The 20132-nt window shown below is 36.9% G+C and overlaps 1 protein-coding gene across 1 annotated transcript in view; it reads left to right on the top strand.

Annotated features, from left to right (window-relative positions):
• The window catches only part of LOC103467882 (CDK5 and ABL1 enzyme substrate 2-like), a 35906-nt gene that overhangs the window by 2345 nt on the left and 13429 nt on the right, over window positions 1-20132 (top strand). Inside the window, exon 2 of the mRNA XM_008414610.2 lies at window positions 13433-13528. Coding sequence (XP_008412832.1) covers window positions 13433-13528 — 96 coding nt within the window. The remainder of the gene's footprint in view (window positions 1-13432; window positions 13529-20132) is intronic.

Here is a 20132-nt window from a genome sequence, read left to right as displayed (position 1 = left end):
ATTTTGCCAGCTGGCTCAACACTTTATTAGCCTGCTGACTGAACACACACTCTCTGACACGTGTGGCTCATGAACTTGCGCGCCTGCATCTGGCCGGCGGGGCTGCTGGTGTGGATGCTCCTGGCTCTGATGCTGCTTAGATTCAGGGCTTGATCATCTGCATCTGCTGGTTTATAGTCATGTTGTGGGTTAGCATGTGGCTAACTTTAAAGTTCAGGTTAGTGTTTTACCTATTTACATAAACGCTTCATTTTAATATATTTATGGTAGGGTTGAGAAATGATTAGGTGTACATATATGTATGTATTTGCTCTTTTATTTTTTAAGTGTTTATATGTTTAATATGAGAAACAAAGTCAAATTCCTTGTTTGTGTGCACAAACTCTGTCAATGAATCTGATTCAGTTTAAAATATTCCTTAGCAAAAAGGGTTTTCAAACGTACATGTACTTTATGCTAAAAATGAGGCGGTGTATAGTCCTTGAACGGGTTAGGATAGGTCTATGGCCTATACAAAACATGTTCATTGTATTATGTGCCTAAAATCTTTCTTAGATAATGGGATGAATTTGGTCGAGCCCCCTGAATCAACAATTACACTGGTATGTGAAAATGTCTGCAAACAGATGTATAAATACATTTTTGAAAAGCATTAGTAGAGCCTTCTGCACAGCCAACAAGAGTGCAGGAAGTAGTTCCTGAATAGTAAGACAACAAAATACTTGTCTTTACCAGCAGCCTTTGCACAGCGCATACTGTGGTAAAACTAGCTGACCAAAGGTGCTGGAGCGCCACTTGGGTTGCTGGGTAACGGCTCATTTTCAGACGCCAGAAAACATTAACTTATTTCCAAAAAAGTGCTGGGGAAGTCATGATAAAAGTAGAATTTTTGTTTCTGTCTAGATATTTATTTTTTGATTCAAAGTTATTTTGTTTAATTAATTTTTTTTTTAACCTTTTTGGACAATGAAGTGCTTCAGTTCTCAGTTGGAGACATTATTTGGTTACATTTTTAAAGGCAAATTCTGGAAATAGCTTACTATTTCCAGAATTTTTTGTTTACATTTTTATTTGCAAATGTGCCTTCCATTCTTTTCAGTGAAGAAAGCCTTGATTTCATAGAGCCTCTTTGTATTTTAAATGCACTTCTTTAATAATTTAAGTAGATATTTGTAAATAATACCATTTTGTGACAAAGTATCACACTTGTCATAGCAACATGAGTGTGTGCTATATTGCCTAAAAAGACTGCTGGAGTGCAGTATTTGTTAGGATATTATATTTCAAGAGCCATGCAGTAATGCTCTGCATGCATGTAAAATATAAACAGTGACCAAACCTGATATGTATTTTAGTAACTGAGGTAAGCATTAAAGGATTTGTGGAGACATTACCATAATGGAAAAATACTAAAGAAAATGTGGATTTTAGCCATTTACCAACGTTAAGTTCTGTTTAAAACAGATTTTACAAATTATATTGGAGATGAGACATTTCTGTAAATGTCTTTGAAAACGTCCTTCATCATAAATCCTGATTAGCTGCACTGTGGTTTAACATTCAGGTGCTGATTGGTGAAAAGTCTGTTTCACAACGATGAGATGTTGATCGAATATTTCTGTCAGCTTGTGGTTTCCCTTTGAAAACCTTCTGATGCTTTGCTGTAATTGGCCTCCAGAAGAATTTGCCCTCCGGCGTTGGGCAGATTTTTCTCCCGTCTGATTGAGACGCTTTGCAGATAAGACTCTGTTTAGGATGTCCGGTCATGTTCTCGGTAACGACTCTGTGTGCTAACTTTGCAGAATTATTCCAGCTCAGGGTCTGGAGCATTTAGCTGCAACGTGAACAGTGACTCTGTGTTCCCATGATGCATTTTGTTCTTTTACTTACACTTTGTTAACCAGCTGAAAGATTATTAGGACTTGTATATTTTTGCATTGATGGAATATTTACATGAACTTTAATCCAATTTTTATTCGCTATAAACAGTTTGCATATTATCTAAAGTGACTTTAATTCAGTTATTATATAATCTTGCATCTGAATCGTGTCCTGCGGGAAAGGCCCTTTGCCTTCTGTCGCTGCATGTTTGCAAATATCATGGAATACATTCAGACATGAAGCACAGAGTTTTAAAGGTTATATTAGGTTCTTTAGAACTGAAATACTTAATATCAAAGTAAGCAAATGCATCCTGTCAACCCAGTGGACAAAAATGAAAGGTCATTATTCAGAAATGTATGATTAGAAAAGAGGGGCGTTTCTGCAAAGATGTCAACATTATTATGCGTTACAGTATAATTGCAACTACACCCAACACAACACGAGCTGAATAGCAGTGATCTCTTCTGATTTTTATAATTTATAGAAGTTTTGATGACTTTGATCAAATGTAAAGCTGCATCCTGACCATAAGCATAAGCTTGTCAGTTACAAAGCAATGGAGAATGAATTTACAAGTCCAAATGGAAAAATTCTCATTTTTTTCATAAAGTGAAACTCATATTTTATAGATTCCTCACACTCATTTATTTTTGGTGCAATAATTAGTTTATTTTGCTTTGACGTCTGTGTCAGACTCAAAATACCTGCAAAAGTTTCCTCGTTCTCTAAACAGTCAGTCTGGCTCAGTAAGAGACACAATCACAGGGAAGACCGCTGACTGGACGGATGTCCAGAAGACAGACATTGACAGGGGAAGCCACAACAGGTCAGTGCTGAAGAATCTGGAAGTAAAAAGACTGCTATATCATCCATATTCATAGAAAGTTGAGTGGAAGGATAAAGTGGGCACTAGCTTCAGCACCACCCTTGGGAGGATTCTCAAGTAAAATCCATTCTTTATTCATTCCATAATTAATTGGCTAGCTATGTGGTGGTTGGAAGCAGCCAAAAGTCTCACCTTGCTATCTATAAATCCATGTTTTACATCTGAGGATTAAACTACACCACAGAAATGTGACAGTCAAAATGTCTGCAGACAGTTTGCAATAGCCCGCTAACTTTATAAGTTCCTCCACAATTGGCTCTTTTTGAACATGAAGTTTGTCTCTAAAAATGGTTAATGAGCTAATAAGTTATAAATGATAATTCATTTAGCTCTGACACTGAGAAGAAAAAGATTACTCCTTCTCAGCTTCTTGTTGTGCCTAAAAATGCAACAGGAAAGTTTGCAGACAATGTTTAGTTATTTGAAAAACTTTATGCTCACAAACAACACCCCACGGTCACTTCAATGGTGTAACCACTGACTATTTAGAGTTGATCTGTTGTCACCATCTTCATCCTCCAGCCTTTGGAGTTAGATTTCTACTTGTTTCTTAATCCTGAGATGAGAAGTGTTTTCGACAGATTGACGTTTTTTTGGTGAAGATTTCTTCACCTTTGTGTTTTCATCATTGTTGCCCAGTTCGGACAGAGCTCAGCCTATTTGTTTCTGTTTTGCCACACATGCTTCTCATTCCTGAGAGAAAGTAGATTTTGTTTGTCAAGGAAACAATATTTTCCTGTTTTCAGTCAGTTGTACCGGACAGCATGTTATCAGAAACCTGAAGGATTTTTGTGTCAGAAATGGTTTTAAATTTTCTGCTTTCAGATTCAAAGGATGAATTACCAGTTATTTTGTGTCTCACGCTTTCAAAATCTTTAGTTTCTCTAAAATAYGATCACATTTCCCTTTAAATGAGATGTGTTGTGGTTGTTGGGGGGGGGAGGGGGGAATAAAGTATTGGACTGTTTTGAACTGTAAAGGTCCTGATCTAAATGAGTAATGACATCCAGTCAGGCCTGAACGGTTCAGTGACCTCAGAGTCGGTGAAGTAAACCTGACTCTGCACGATGAAACAAGCTGGTTTCTCCATGAAACTGATGATTTGGTGTTTCCCCTGATGACCTCAGACAGTGAAGTCATAAYTGGCTMATATGTAACATTGCRAGGAGGCGGTTAGTGTAGCAAATGTCTACCACCACAAAAGGGGAAATAAAAAGAGCAAGCACTGTGGATGGTGAGAATGACGAAGTGTAACGACCTAAATATTGATTACATAATTTTCAATCAGATAATTACTAGTAATCAGATGGTTTATTTTAATAACTTTTGCATCATATATATTCACCATGACCACATGTGGAAGAAAACTGGGACGCTATTTGATTAATAATAACTTGGAATCATTGTATAATGGAATGGACATGTGATAAATACGCAACTATTTTTTTCTAGCATTAAGTTTTCCTTACACTTATTTTTATGTTTTAGTCAAATTAGTAACATTGAGTTTTAGTTTGCTCCACATTTTCTTCATTAAAATTAACGTGTCTGACACCTGAGGATGTTTATTCTTGAAATGTTATAATATCCTGATATAACCTTTCTAGAGGAAGTCAGCCTCATGATGCAAGCATCCAGTTTCAGTCAGCATAACTAAATAAGAGGTGAAACTGCCCAGACCATTTTAAACAACTTTTCGATTACTAAGGGAAAAAAAACACATCGACAAACAAGACAGAATATTTTTTTTAAACACTAAGAAAATACCGCCACAGTAATCGGTGATAGTTTGCATTCAATTTGTTTCATAACCATTTGTACTTCATACTCTGGAATATTTGTCAGATATGAACGTATGCAAAAAAAAAAAGTTTTTCTTAAGGAATTTGGGCCACATTTGATCAGCTTTTGCTCAAAAACCAAAACTGATCCAACCAGAGCTGAAGGTATTATATTATTTAAAAAGCAGAGATGAATTAAGAGTTTATAATCTTAATACCTTTTACTGTAATTGTAAGACTTGAAAAAAGTCATTTTTCACTAGAATTTGTGGCATTAGAACAAGATGAAAATCTAAAATTATTCTATTGTCATTACAGATTCTTTAAATTTAGATTGGTGAAACTTTTACATGGTGATTCTTAGATTTTTTATTTTTTAAATACGGTTAAGGTCCTGTAAATCTTATGAGTTGGTTGTATAGTTGCATCTCCCTTCCTGACTTTTTAATCAGTTTTGGCAGAATCCAAATTGACTACTTTTATAAACTAACTCCTTGTATGTTTCTAACAGAATACTTTTTAAATAATGTGTTCATTTTTAAAGTGTTACACAATCCATACTCATTCAAAGGTGACTAATGTCCTGAGTTCTCATCCTGTCATTTAGATGCATTTGTGGTGAATTATCGGATTAAACACTGGACTGCTCAGACACACCTTCACTGAAAACGCACGTTTACTGTGTTCATAAGATAAATGTAGGGTAGCTAGAAACTGACTGACATCATCTGTATGCCTCGGTGTGTGTTCCTGTTTGAAAACAGCCAAGCCTCATTTCTCTGCTCTCACACACAAGCACAGGCATGCTTTCTTTCTGAAACTTTCACTCCTTTCTAACACAGCTTTCACTCACATGACACACAGGTAACACCAGTGACATTAGGGATGATTAACCTATGTTAATGGCAATATATCATGCATCACTAAGTGAATTGCTAATACAGAGAACTTGCAGTATTGTCGAGGTTAGAGACCACCTCTGTTCACCAATTGCTAAAATCTGCCAAAGCTTGGGGCCCCTCTGAAAAGGTCACTAAGTGACTATTTGTTCATACATCAAATATACCTACATGTGCATTAATACACACAGTGGAAACAGCCTTAGCAGAGTACTGCAGAAGCTAACATCCTTATTTCAGGCAATCAGCGGCGAGAAAAATACATTTTAACTCCTGGATTTACAAACGCCAGGCAATAGTGTGTCAAATAGCATCATGCCTTAGGATTTCAGCTTCTTCAGCTTCCTTTCTATCTCCAACTCCATTTTGTAACCTGGCAACACGACCCCAAGTTAGTCACTCCACTGTGCTGTGAACTTCTTGACTGTGTTTTGAAGATGTCAACAAAATCACATCATTTGCAAATGGGATAACAGATAAGAGCCTGGGGCTATTTCAGCAGTTTCTGCAATCACTCTCATAGCTTCAACTCAAGTAACCACTTTCATGTTGGAGTGCTTGACCCAGAAAAAAATCACAAGTGATTTTCTTTTTGCCCTTTTTGGTGTTGGAGCTTAACACCAAGTCAAACATAGTTACTGAAATGACATGTAATGGAAGCATCACATTAAACAGCAGACTGTGTTGTTGGCTTGATTGTGCTTAAATATAAAATGGCCCAGGAATGTTAATTCTAGAGTCCAAATTGCTCCTTTGTAGGACGCTCAGCCGACTTCAAGGGACAATGAGGCCATGGCTTTTGGAAATGGAAAGTTAGTTGTTTGTCCAGAATGAGAGGCTGTGAGGAGAAACGTTACTGTATAAAATCGGATTTCATACCCCATTTGAAACAAATACCAATATGTAAAGGGCGGAATATCGCTCCCAGCCTTGGAAGGGCTTTAACATAATAGGTAATCTGTGCTTTTCAGAGACGGATTAAAATGTCTGTGTTGTTTTAACTGGTGTGCTGCTTTGGTTTGGTGGAGGAAGAAATGGCTACCAGCTCATTAGAAAGCAGCAGTGATCATCTTTAGATGATTTGGACATCAGCTGCACGTGTTTGGCATCATCTTTGGGGCTCAGCTTTTATTTTGACTTTATTTTTTCAGCTCTACTCCAGACTGGCAGCATGGTGATGCAGGCTTCAGTGAAGAACATTTGTTTTATGTCTCTGTGGTTGTTTTTAGCTGTAAAAACTGAAGTTCTAAAAATATGTTTGGGCTGTCACGAACGGGACATCAAAGCTGACATTTTTACAATAAAAACAGAAAAGGGAGACGGAGCAGTGAAGAACTGAAAATGATTGTAACCTTGATAAGACGATTACAGCTTTTCTTAGACTTCCTGGATGATTCAATGTGTCCTTTGTTGTGCAGTGACAGCCTAACAGTCGCAGCTCTAAGATCTGAATTTAAGTTCTTCAGTTGGAAATTAAGCTATAATTTAAAGTTTTTATTATAAACATGCGCTGAGCAGAGTTTTACAAGGGTATAATGAGAAAACACAAGAATGTCAATCCTCCCACTTAAACAAAACATTATAAATCATTTATAAAAAGCTCTTTACTCTTGTAGTGTCTTTTTGCTGCTTTATTTTAGGCTGTAAATCCATTAAAACAGCAGCTATTATTAGTGATAGTGCACAGATCATGCCTCAAACCGGGTAAAATCAGTCTGCGGCTCAATTCATCATCTCAGACCCAAAAACATGACCCCACTGTATCAGTAGATTTATTTTTAGCTGAAGCCATAATTATTCACACCCCTGGCARATTTAGATCTTCAAAAGTTTTTTTTAAACTATTGACTTTTGGCATCTTGTTTTATTGGAGTTATGAGCAAAATAGTTTCACGTAGTRCTAAAAACTGTCCTTCCCTTTTCTGTTAAGCATTTAATTAAGATTTTAATTTAAAAATCCTGCAGCACTTCATCAGTGTTACATGATTCACACAGACTGATGACAGTAACGACATCAAAAGCAACTGATATTGAATTCATATTTTCTGCAGATTTCAGTATTATGGTGTATTAAGTATTATTTCTGATGCTACATGAARCACATTTCCTAATTTTGCCTTCCTGTCTTCCCTCTTTCCTTTGTCTTTTCAAAAATTTGCTTTAAAGTTCAGCTCAACCATGCAGAGCCTCATCATTCACTTTCTGACTTTGCTCATATGTTCGCTTTTGATATGACTTGTCAATTATTCAGCTTTTAACATGTTTTCTGTGAGTTTAGGTTAATTGACTCTGGATTTGTGAAAGGTGTCTGAACCTCTTTAGAAATGTCAGATTTTTCTTCAAAAGTCTAAAATTTTAAGATTATAGTGTTTCAGGTCTGAGGAAGAACTTGGCTTAAAAACATTCAAGTTTTCCCCAACACATCAATCACTGTTAACCAGAATTTGGACACATTTTTTTTTGTTTATAGCCAATATGTTGTCAGCAACATTATTTTTGTGATTGGAAATTAAGACACAAATTTTATAAAATTATTCCCTTAGAAATGTACTGTTTTGTGTTGGTGTTTCAGATTGTTTTTTTATCTGTATTCAGGGATTTTCATCATCTTTGTATAGTAAAGGTCACTTCCTGTCAGGATGTTGGTCAACACAGTCACAAAGTTCTTCATGTGAACCACAGCCACCATCACCATCATGTCGAGCATCAGGGGAGTTATCCCACCGGATTTTTCCATTCCCACAGAGGGGAAGTTTCCACAACATCCCAGAGACGTGAAGCGGGCTGGTTCTCATGGAAGTGGGACGCTGGTCAGACTGTTGTGATAATGAGTCTGGAGATCTACGGCTCAGATACTGGGACGGATTTAGAATGACTGGGAGAGCACTGGTGTCTGTGATCTCACTAGGGGACAGAGCAGCATTTGCTGCGATGATAAACCCACCATTCTGGCAGCTTGATGATAGGAATTGTGTTTGCAGATTGGTTTTGTGCTTCATCCAGTCTGATTCTTATTTGCGGCTGCCAGCAGCGAGTTAAATGCTGTCATTACTCTGAATATAACTCTGACCACTATTCAGCAATTTTCTGAAAGTGATGGGTATTTATTTGGGCACAGGCTAAAATTAAATGACTGGATAAACACTGCAGTCATTTAAGGTGAAATGAACTCTGAGACTTGGACAGTTTGGGATGTTATGACAGTAATAAGTAGCATTATTATGATGACTATCATCATAATTATTGATTAGCAGCAAAAGCTGCTGATCTCTGAACATTCCCACACATCGGAAACATCCAGTAATGCTCCAGGATTTGCTGCCTAATGGTTCCCATGAACATGTAATGCTGAGAATATTCCATCATGTGAATGAGGTTATGATGCTAAAGTTAGAAATTCTTAAAATGGATTATTTTGGTTAAATAGTGCTGAAAATGTACAATCAGAGTGGATATTTTTACTGAAGATATTTTTATTTTTACCCTGTGGAGACCACTTGATCTACATTTCTGTAAACACTGGAGCTTAAAAATAGTTCTGGTCATGTTCTGATCGGCCCACTTTAATCAAACTCAAGTTTATTTGCGTAGAAAGTCCGGTTTGTTTGGGGAGACGTGAACGCGGCATTAAACTCTAATTCGGACCAAAATGATGAACGCTAGTCCTCTACAAACCTATAGGTCTCAGTTCAGTTGAAGTGAACTCTGGTGCATTTCCAATGTATATATGGACGCCAAGCGGACCAGAAACCGCTCCAAAAGCAGGAAGCAGACYGTAGCACAGAGCATTCTGGGTAAATGCAACCAAATTAAACACAAGAATGTAGTGCTAGTGAAAAACATTTCGGGAGAAGTCCTATAACCTCTCAAATCTGATACGACTCCAGTTTTGTTTACATTTAGTGAAGAAGAAAGTTGCGCTCAGAGATTTTTGTGTCGTTTCCTTCAGTGGTTCTTGGTGCAGCGCCGCCGCAGGTGACGGGATGAACAGGTTTTTCGAAGGGGTTAGTTCGTTTGACACAGTGCAATGTGGAAGAGAACCAGCTGAAAATGTAACAAATTTCACAATTTGTKTCCCAATCTACTAGACTATCATGTGTGAAATCGCCCTAAGACTCTGTAAAAAAGGAAATAAAAACAAAGTAATTACGCCCTCGACGGATAAGCCTTCTCTATAAAAGACAAAACTAAACATGTTAAACTGGATGCTAATGGCGCTGCATGAGTCAGCTGGTGAAGCAGGATGTCTTCAGCTCCATTTGCTGCATCTCTTCTCTTATCATCTTGCAGCTGATGCACATTCCTGAAATGATAAAGTTTAACTTGCTGTTACATTGTGTGAGCGAGCTTAGTGATGAGGTCATGTCTATTCTGCTGCTTCCAGCACTGCTCGATAAGGCTGCTTGAAAAAACTGTTTCTGTTCCCTCGTCGTCCTTGGATCCTGTTTGCTTCCACCGAGGCTGTGTGCAGTCAGAACCGTGACCCACTTCCTGTTCCCTTTTTATATGAAGGACTCAAAATTAACATAGCTTCTCCTGGTCCATTTACTGAGCATCTGGATCTAAACTGCCTGGTCTTTGGTTTCTGCTAAGAAACTGAAAACTACCAGTAAAAAAAACCTATGAAAGAACCGAGGTTTGACGTCCATCTGTCCATCCGTCCRTCATCTGAAGCACCAACCAAAATCATCCATCCATCTCTGGAAAATTAACTTTTGACATGAATATTGAGAACATTTATATTACACTGGTATGTAAATATTTATTTACCAATTTTTAAAACAGCCCGGTTCAAACCTGAGGTCAGTCATTTTGACTTTTGGTTCATATTATGTATGTGCCAAAGTATGGACATGTATAAGAACCATAAGTAGAAATGCAACCGTTTCAGTGTCAACACACAAATGYAAAACCAAAAGTATCATCATAGAATTGCTTTAATCCTAGTTTCCTGTCTCTCTCCAGCACGTCTCTTGTATCTCATTCAAAGTATTTAAACCATAGAAACGGTGCGAAGGATTTGACATTAACATTATAAAATCTAGGATTAAACATCAGCTGATTTTACTGGGATAAAGGTGACAAAACTAAACCACAAAATGCTCTAAAAAGTGCAAAAAATGAGACGGTTCATTATTAATCATCATTGGAATGGAAATATCTGGCTGATATTCCTGCCCTGACAGGAATATCAGCACCATCCATAGAAAAAGCTGCAAAACTAAAACCTGATTTGACATCATTTTGTAATAAATTAATTTTATGAAGTGTGATGCTGCCATGAATTTAAACTATTAAGTGTGTTTCCAGTGAGACAGAGTTTCCACATATTTCTCCCCGAGGAAGATGGATGTGCTGTAATAACATGTCTGGGAGGTGGAGAGACCAGCAGAGGGTAGGGCATCACATTGTAATCTGAAATCCAGCGTGTCTGATGAGAAACATCTCAGTGCCCAGATGTTCCGGCTGAATAACAGACACACTCCCAATAAACATGTATTAGTGAGTCAGGCAGTGAGCAGCAGTGATAACAGTGATTTAAAGTCCATGTGCTGTGGAATCAGCAGGTCAGTCCCAGAAAAACAGCAACAGATGCTCCCTCTGTGTGTGTGTGTGYGTGTGYGTGYGTGYGYGTGTGTGTGTGTGCGTGTGCGTGTGCGTGTGTGTGTGTGCGTGTGTGTGTGTGTGTGTGTGTGCGCGCTCATATTCACAGTCATGTAACCATTGGGCTTCACTCCGGGGGTTTGTGGTTTTAAATCTGCTATTGCCGAGTGTGTTTATGTCTGTATGTGTGTAAAAGCGTTTCATTTAAAATGACTTCAGTCTTTTTTTGGTCCTTCACACAACCTGGAAGTGACATAATGATAAAAATAGCATGAGTTTGTTTTAAAGGAAGCTTACCACTAGGCCTGCCATGACAACAAATGTTATTGGATGATAAATTGTTCCAGTAATTATAGCGATAAATGATAATATTGTTGTTTCGAGACAGTTTTCAAGTAAAGTAGCTCAGGGAAAAAATGAAGCGATCACTGCACTGAACCCCATGGAAAACCTCATGGTTATTCCACCAATATTTATTTCTGAACCCTTCCTGAGTTAAAACACAAGTATTACTATTTCCAAATGAATATGACCTTTTTTTCTTTGCATCATTTGAGGTCTAAAGCACTGCATCTTTTTTGCTTTTTTTTTTTTGCAAATAAATAAAATTTTTGCTGTGAATTTTGGAGACATGTTGTCAATAGTCCGTGGGATAAAAGAGCGATGTTCATTTTACTCAAACATGTAGCTACAAAAAGTATAAAAAATCCAAGAAACTGACATTTTTAAGTGGTTTTTCATGTTTTTCAGAGGTATATATTGATAATTTTTACTCCCTCAGATCTGTAAGGTGCTGCTAAACATGGAGACTGGACATGTGGATAAAGCCTCAATCTCTCTAGTTTATTTACCTTTCATTAACAAGGCAATTCAGAGTGCGTTAGATAATAAAAACACAACAATAAAGTCATTAAAAGGTCATACAATAACCAACTGAGAAACCCACACGGTTAGTGATAAACACAAGAAGAAAACAACAGACAACTAAGTTAAACTTTTTGCAGTTCCTCCATAACCTCAGAGTAATCCACCATCGTTGTTGTTACATATGACGTGTTTGGGGTCGGAGGTCAGGTTAGCGGTTGGGCTAATGCATCAGCATTTCACATAAAATAATTTTTTCGCTGTCCACATGAATATATGAAAGGGAAATATTAACTGGAGCATTTAAAAATAAAAAATAAAAAAACTTTTGCCCTAAAACGCTGTTTCCATGCAGAAGCTTTGCAAAAATTGTTAAAAACTTTCCTGTTTTAGAAGAAAATGTTTTCATAAAGACGAGGCCTTAACCTCAGTTTAGCTGACGGAAACGGCATCTGATGCCTCTTATATTTAAAAACCTTAAGTTTTACTCTTTTAATATGCTCTGTCTTGTCTATTTTCATCTGTATTTTTATTTCTACAGATCTTTTACTTATTGTTTTTGCTAATTTTGTTTCTAGTCTGTTAGTAGAGAGATGTATGAAATATCAGCATTAACATCGGTATTAGCTGATGTTAGTTATCTTCTTTTGACACATTGGTTCTAGTACCAGAAATGACACTGGGCTGATATGTATAATTAATGTTCATGTCCATCTTGTTACTGTTTGTGTTCATGTTGAAGGAGCGGAGGAGGCTGGTCATGTTAAACTGAAGGAGAGATGCAATGTTAGTTATCAGTTTTATGGTGTTGAAAGGGTAGGGAAATGTAAATATTGATAAATGTCTGCTATCAATCATTATAATATTAATATTATGTATCAATATTGGCCCAAATTTTCATATCTACTGATGATGACTGCTATTTAAAGTGGAGGTTCTTCTATGATTTAACATGCATTACATTTACCTGGGCAGGTACTTGCTGCTTTCAAATATCATCCATTATCGTCACTAAACGACCAGCAGATGAGAAAATCTGTGCAGATATGAAAACCTGTTCATTTTAAAATGATAGACATTTTTTGCAATGACTGTTGTTGTCATCAGTGAGTTAAAGAGCCGTGGAATAGAAACGTTTTGTGTATTTTCTGAAATTTTGCATGCTTGCTGCACCCAAGTGCAGGTGTCATGTAGGCGAGACAAACTAATGCTGATGTCAGTGTTATGTAAGAGCTGTGATGTCATAGCGCTGAGCTCCTTGGCCTGCTTTCATGGTGAGGTCTGTCGTTTTTAAATCCATAAGGTCAACACAGCAACGCAACCTGACCTTCAGCACACACACCAGCTCCGTTTCTGCAGGTCAATATTTACTGCGCTGTAATTACTTCAAACATTGTTTATTCAAAGTCAAATAAGATGGAGTCTTATAGTGCCTTTTGGTTGGATGTACGGATGGTTTCTCTGAAGTACAAGTAAACTCCCCTCATTAATATTTATGTTTCTTCTGTCTGCAGAACTCGGAACCTCTCTGGTGGTTCTCCGAGACCTCGACAAGCAAAGAAGATCCACTTCATTAAAAACATGAAGCAGTACGACACCAGAGGCAGCAGGTGGGACACAGACAGAAACATATTATTGTTTTGCACCTTTAACCTATAGATTATAGAAATCCTGTGCAAAAACAAAGTCTGGTCCAGTTTTTCTGTACATCACAGTTCACTTTTCTGCCCTTTGTTTGTCTACATGTTTCTACGATGGCATATTAGGGCGAGTGTATATAGAAAAAAGAGAAAATATCTGCCAAAACACACCAAAATTATATTAATCTCAGAAATTTTCTAGTAAAAATGTTTTTAATTTGAGTTTCAAAGTCGGAAATTTGCTAGAAGAAACTCAGAAATTTTGAGATTAATCTCAGAAATCTTCTACAAAAAGCACAGAAATTTCTGAATTTCAAAGGTTTAAATTTACCAGAATAAAACTCAGAAAAATCAAAGAAATTTTCTAGAGAAAAACGAGGCAATTTATGAGTTTTAAAACAAACTCCAAAATTCTGAGATTAATTTCAGAATTTTTTTATTAAAAACTTGGAAAATTCTGAGTTTCAAGTCTCAAGTTTACTAGAATAAACTCAGCCATTTTTAAATTAATCACATAAAACTTCTAGAAAATGTCTCGTTTCTAAAGTAAAAAACTTTGGCTTTTTAATCTCAAAATTTCCAAAATGTTGGAAGAAATGTTCTCTTTTTTTATTTTTTCTTTCAATAATGACCCTAAAAAGCTTTCATATGTTTATCCTTGTCCTTGATCAAGTTTGAAAGTATAAGTTTAATTTTAGCCAACATTGTTCCACTGCTGCAGCCAAGTGTACATCCAGGTGTTGCAGCATGTTGAGCCTTCCTGTTCACGCCATTTGAAGTTACTGAAGAACAACAACAATAGAAAGGAAGGTCAGGCCAGCTGGCTGGCACTCCAGCTCTCTAAATATCTGTGCAGCTTAAACAGAAATGACACGAAGGCTGCAACAAACACCAGTAGGAAGCATTTTGGTGTGCATGCGCAAGTGTTATTGTCAGGACTAATCACTCACTGCTACTCCAAAGAAAATTATGTTGAAACCGCAGAAATCCAGATCTGCTCTGGGACATCTGGCGTTTGTTTTTAACCCGCTGAGCTCCATATTCCCAGCAGTGAGTCACTGTTTTCCATTGACAGTGGCCTGGCACTTGGAAAACCTGTGAAGCATTTATGGAAGTATACAGATGCAGGATTTAGTAGTTAACCTGTTAGAAAATCTCAGTTATTATGTCTCAAATCTAAAAAATGAATCTTGATGTTCAGAGTGCAGAGTGCATGCCTTGAGGCTTTTATTGTGAAGGTGTGAAAGTGTAAATTAGACGCTTGCCAAACAGCTTCAGGCTCATGTTCTTGTTTTCCTGTCATGCTGAGTATTTGCAAGCTGTGGAATAATCTACGCTGCTACTAGACATACAGACCAGACCATCCTGAACATCAAAACACTCTGAGAAAAACTACCTGATAGGCTACCAGAAGCGACAGGAGGCAGAACAGTCGAGTCATTTCCTGTGTCTGCATGGAGAGAGGACAAAAAAAATCTTAAATAGCTTTTATCTTTGCAGCTCAGGTTGAAATATTTCTGTGTCTGAGATGGTGTGTTTAAGAAACATTAAAAAAGTTATTTGAAAGGGTTGTAATGAAATGCATAATACACCTAATTGACAAATTAAGAGCACTGGTCCATGCTTTAAAAGCACAGCTAACGTTTAGTTAGCAGGGCTAACCTGAGAACCTGAACTGTTCTCCCTACGGTTCAGGTCTAATTATTTGGTAGTGATGCCAAGAAAAAGCCTTTTCTGTGTCATTTTTCAAAAAATTTCCATTAACTTTAAATGGAATTTGATAAGACAAATATTGAGCTTTTCATCAACGAACATTAAAGGTGTGTTTGGAAATAAATATCTCCACTGTTAACTTTCTCTTGTAATGAACAAGGAAACCTTTTCTAGAGCGGATTATGATGTAAATTATAGATAAAAATATGGCAAAAAATGAAAACAAGTTGTCTATGGGTCAGGAGATAATTTCCTGGTGTGTATCTTCATCATATAATAACTACACTCAAATAAAGGTTGCATTTTCTTACATTTTCACTGACAAAGACAACAGGAGGAAGCGTGGCACCGCTGGGGAAGCCTGGACTTTGTCAATCTGAAGTGTTCGCTTCTATTCTCGTCCTTCCTGCAGAGAGCATGAATTAAACCTGGGCATCGAGCTGAGGACAATTTATCAGAGTGAGAAATGATTGTTGTAAAAACAGGTCCAGCTGGGAGCGTTGAGACGCGTTTGTAGTTCAGCCAAGATTATTATCATTAACTGGAATTAAACATCATAACGATAAATCTGAATTCTTATAGGAAATTTATCACGATAAATGATAAACATGATAAATGCCCAGCCCTTCATAAAACTTTTGCCTTAACTGAGGATCAAAACTTTCTTAAATAAATGAATCTTTATCTCAAATGTTTTTTACAGAAGGAAAAGTGTTAGTAAACCTACATCAGTCAACAAAAACATTTCATTTGTTTCTTTCTGGTGTTTTCAGAGTCTGGTTGCTCTTTGATTGCTCCCTCCTTCGGCTCGTTCTCAGACATGATGCAGAAATTCAGCCTGACAAACGGAAAACCCCCGTTAGACTTTATTGTTCTTCTCTTTAACCTTTAGTGAGTTACAGAAGGTTTAACTGGAGCCAAAATAAAGACAAACTCARCATAAYGCTGTGYTGAATTGAGAGATCARTTMTTTCTGTTTCTTCTGATTTTATGTTATGAGCTACAAAATAAATCCCTTCATTAAATCTCTGTTTTTGCTGCAATTTCATTTTTCAGTTTCCTCCAACTTGATTTGTTGCCACCGTGGTTCCTGTTGCTGCACATCAGCTTGTTTTTTAAACAATTTTAAAAAATAAAGCAATATTTTCTGATAGATCTGTGTAATTTTCTCTTTAGTTTTTTATTTCTGTTTTAATATCCATTCAGACTGGTTCATAAAAACACCAAACTATTTTTAATGGAGTTTAAAATTAAACGTCTGCGAATAAATAAATAACATGTGTACTTCAGGGTGTCCAAAGTGTGGCCCGAGGGCCTTTTACGGCCTTCTGATGGTTTTTGTGTGACCCCAGACCTCAATGCAAGTTTAGGTGGTTCATGCAAATGTACGCTTTTATATCTAGAGAAAAAATTTTTTTTACAGATAAATAACATCTTCTTTAAAACAATAAGGTAAAAATTCCCATTTATCAACATTTCTGCAATCTTCTTAGTTTTTGAGGAACTAGAACCTCAAGCAGCGACTTTCTTTTACTCAACTCAAATCATTCAGCCCACAAAAGAAAATAATCAACCCTAAAAAAGTTAGAAACTGTGGGCCTGTCTTATAACGCAAATATTTCATTAAAAAAAAAAAAAAAGAAAAAGGCCCAAAACGTTTGGTTTTTGCGGATTGAAAGTTTTAATTTACCAATTTTGGCCCAAAAAGTTTGGATAACATTGGTGGACTTGTTAGAAGTTATTAAACAAATAAGAACTGAACAGGTTTAGATGCATAAAAACAGCTTCCATGTTCCAACATCTCTGCTGAACCCAAAATGTTGTCCAATGATTGATAAATGGTTTGGGGAATAATCTGCTCCTCGTCCTTTTTGACCAGCTCTACATTTGAAATTTCCTCCATTTTCTCAACCTTACCATCTCTTTCACTTCTTTTTACAAACTGGATGGGTTTTTTTAAACACCCAGAATACCGACATGAGCAAAATGACGTCGATCTTTGCCATAAATTTTGGTGTTAAGTTTCGGTTTATCGCCCAGTCCCAGTCCTGCGTTTTCATTTTGAGCCTCCAGATCTCCAGTTCAGATCTGGAGGTATGTTATGAAGTTAGTTATGTAATAATGCCACTGAATGTTATAAAATGTGTCCTAACAGCTCGGTGAACTTGGGGTCTCCCCAGCTGGGTTCTGACTGCAGCAGCCATGTTGTGATTGGTCCGCTGTTTCCTCTCCTCTGCCTGGTGACTTCCTGTTCTTGACTTTCCCACTGATCATCAGAGACAAGCTGGGCGACCGTGTCGAAGGTCCACTTTGAAATAAAAAAGCCTATCTGGAAACAAAGCATCTTTTATTTTTTCATTAATCCCTCATCCATAGAGCCAATGTCAGCGCTAATCTCATAAAGCCATGCATGTCATATTAGCCAAGGTTTCCTTTAAATCTCTGTTTAATTTGCGAATATTGTTAAATCCAGTTTATGTAACCACTTCAGCAGATTTGCTGCTCTCTCTGCCAGCGTTCTGATTAACTTCAAAGCTGATCTGGCTGCGTTTTAGCGTAGCATCTGCTTCGCTTTAGCAGTTTTAAAACAGGCTGCTTGTAATTTCGTGGACATCCTCGTCGTTTTGCGTCACTCCGACACTGGCCTCTGTTTCAGAGAAACACAAGGTCAGTAAATATGAAGTTGCCCAAAGGCTGCATATTGGAAACGGATTAGCATGTGTTTTTTGTTTTCACACACTTCTCTTAATTGCGAGCCTGAGTATTGGGAGTGTAAACATGTTTCTCCAGAGCGGCGCTCCTCGGGGGTTTGACCTCTGGAGGAGATGCTTTAAAAACATACACACACTCTCACACTCCAGACGGAGCACTGATGAGATGTCACAGTTAGCATATCGAAGGCAAAGATGCAAGAAAAACATCTTTCTTCTTAAAAAAAAMCCCCACAAAATGAATTGATTTTTAAGTAAGGGTGAGCATTTATCATATCGTTGATCATTTATTGTGATCAATTTTTTATAATTAGAATTTTAATTTCTCRTTCTCATGACAAAGCTCAATAAATAATGTTTGAAGCCTCCTAAAACTGCCTGGATTGTTAGTTTTACTATTTTCTCCATTGCTTTTTTAAAAAAAGTATCAATAAATATCAGTACGTTTGAAAATGTGTGTGCAGTTAAGTGATAAAAATCACACTTCTGTATGTGACAGATGTCTTAAAGAAAAATAATGTTTTTCAAGAGCAATTTGCATTTGGGGGCTGTGGTTGCTGCATCATGCAGTCACAACCATACAATTACCTAAAAAATAAGTAATAAGTTCTTATCACTTTTATTATTATCACAGTGGTACCACAAAATATTTTGATAAAACTTTATGTTCATATTACCCACCCCTATTTTTAAGACTTTCACCTGATAACAAACACCAGCTTTATCACACAGCTCAGTTCTCCAAGTAAATTATAGTCAATCTTTGACGTTGTGGATGAAAATGCATGATGTCCTGGCACTGCAAGAAAAATAAACTCATTAGGTAGCTGAAATTAACAATTCCAAACAAAAACCATGCTCACGAATTTTGCTCTTTAATTTACATGKTTGACAGTCCTGCTGAATAAAGGAGAAGCASRMRMMKCCAGGCTGCGCGGATAKGCTGGTTGCTGGGAGACCAAACCATGTTGCAGAATGTGATTTTTACTACATCATAATGAAGCCCTGAGGTCGTGTTCAGCAATGGGGTCAAGTTGAAGGAGAAAGAATGAGGCACCAGGGTTTCTCATTTTATTTCATTTTATAAGATTTGGAACTCAATTTATAAAGAAACAGCTTCARCCTTCAGGATATCAGTCCAATCAGCTGAAAGTGCTTTATGAAAGGCAGATTTTCAGATGAATATATCTGAAAGCAATCTCTAGTTTATATAGAAACATCCACTGATCTTCRGCTCCTTGTCCTGACAGTTTATCCTCTTCAACATTAAGGCTGGAACTGATGGTGGAGGTGCAGAAACTTCCCTTGTTTCCCCAAACAACACATATTTATTTGGAAAGTTAGCAGACTGTGAGGAGACTCTTTAGCACAGATATTAAACAACTTTAAAATGATATTATAACAAAGTACAACTGCAATGTGCCAAACAATATGATGAACCTGTGAAACGTTYTAGTGTTAGAGAAGGRTTAACTCTTTTTGAAGGAGACCTAAAAACTATCAGAAGTGAGTATAAACTGGGATAATATTAAAAAATATTAAARTATCCAGGAGAGATTTTAATGTTGTGTGGAACAAAAAAGAAATTGGTTGAAACACAATTTGACCTAAAGGATTCCCTCTTTCTTTGGCACAGAAAATATTAAAATGACCAGATTCAAGGTATCAAACATATTTACCATCMTCCTAATAAGCTAATAATGTGTTTTAATTAATAATTTGATGTAATAGCCAATAACRACAATTGGGMTATATGTTTAGATTTTTAGGATACACTAATTTYTGTTCTTAAATTGSCCCATATTAAACAATGTTTTGTTTATTGCATGCTCTGCTGTAATTTTTYGGACTAGTTGCCACATTTCTCTTCGTAATATTAAAATATTACATTACCCAAGTGTTGCAGGGGTGCAGAGTTACTAGCATGGATGGATAAATAAATTTACCATGTAAATATGTCCAGAAATTGAGTGAAATAATAAATAAACTATTTCAGTTTTCAGATGCTTCATGGTGTTTGCTGAGAGCTTCTYATCTCAGCTGTTTGAGTCACAGCTGTGCTTCAGAGTTGATTGTCTGTGTGTGTTTTTGTGAGATAACGACGGCCGCTGCTCCCCTGAGATCCTSCAGCCCAGCCGAGCCTCGGTTCT

The sequence above is a fragment of the Poecilia reticulata genome, linkage group LG7, assembly GCF_000633615.1.
Source record: "Poecilia reticulata strain Guanapo linkage group LG7, Guppy_female_1.0+MT, whole genome shotgun sequence".
In the NCBI taxonomy this organism is placed as follows: domain Eukaryota; kingdom Metazoa; phylum Chordata; class Actinopteri; order Cyprinodontiformes; family Poeciliidae; genus Poecilia; species Poecilia reticulata.
Note: the sequence above shows the minus strand (reverse complement) of the source record. Positions and strands in the feature narration are given on the sequence as shown.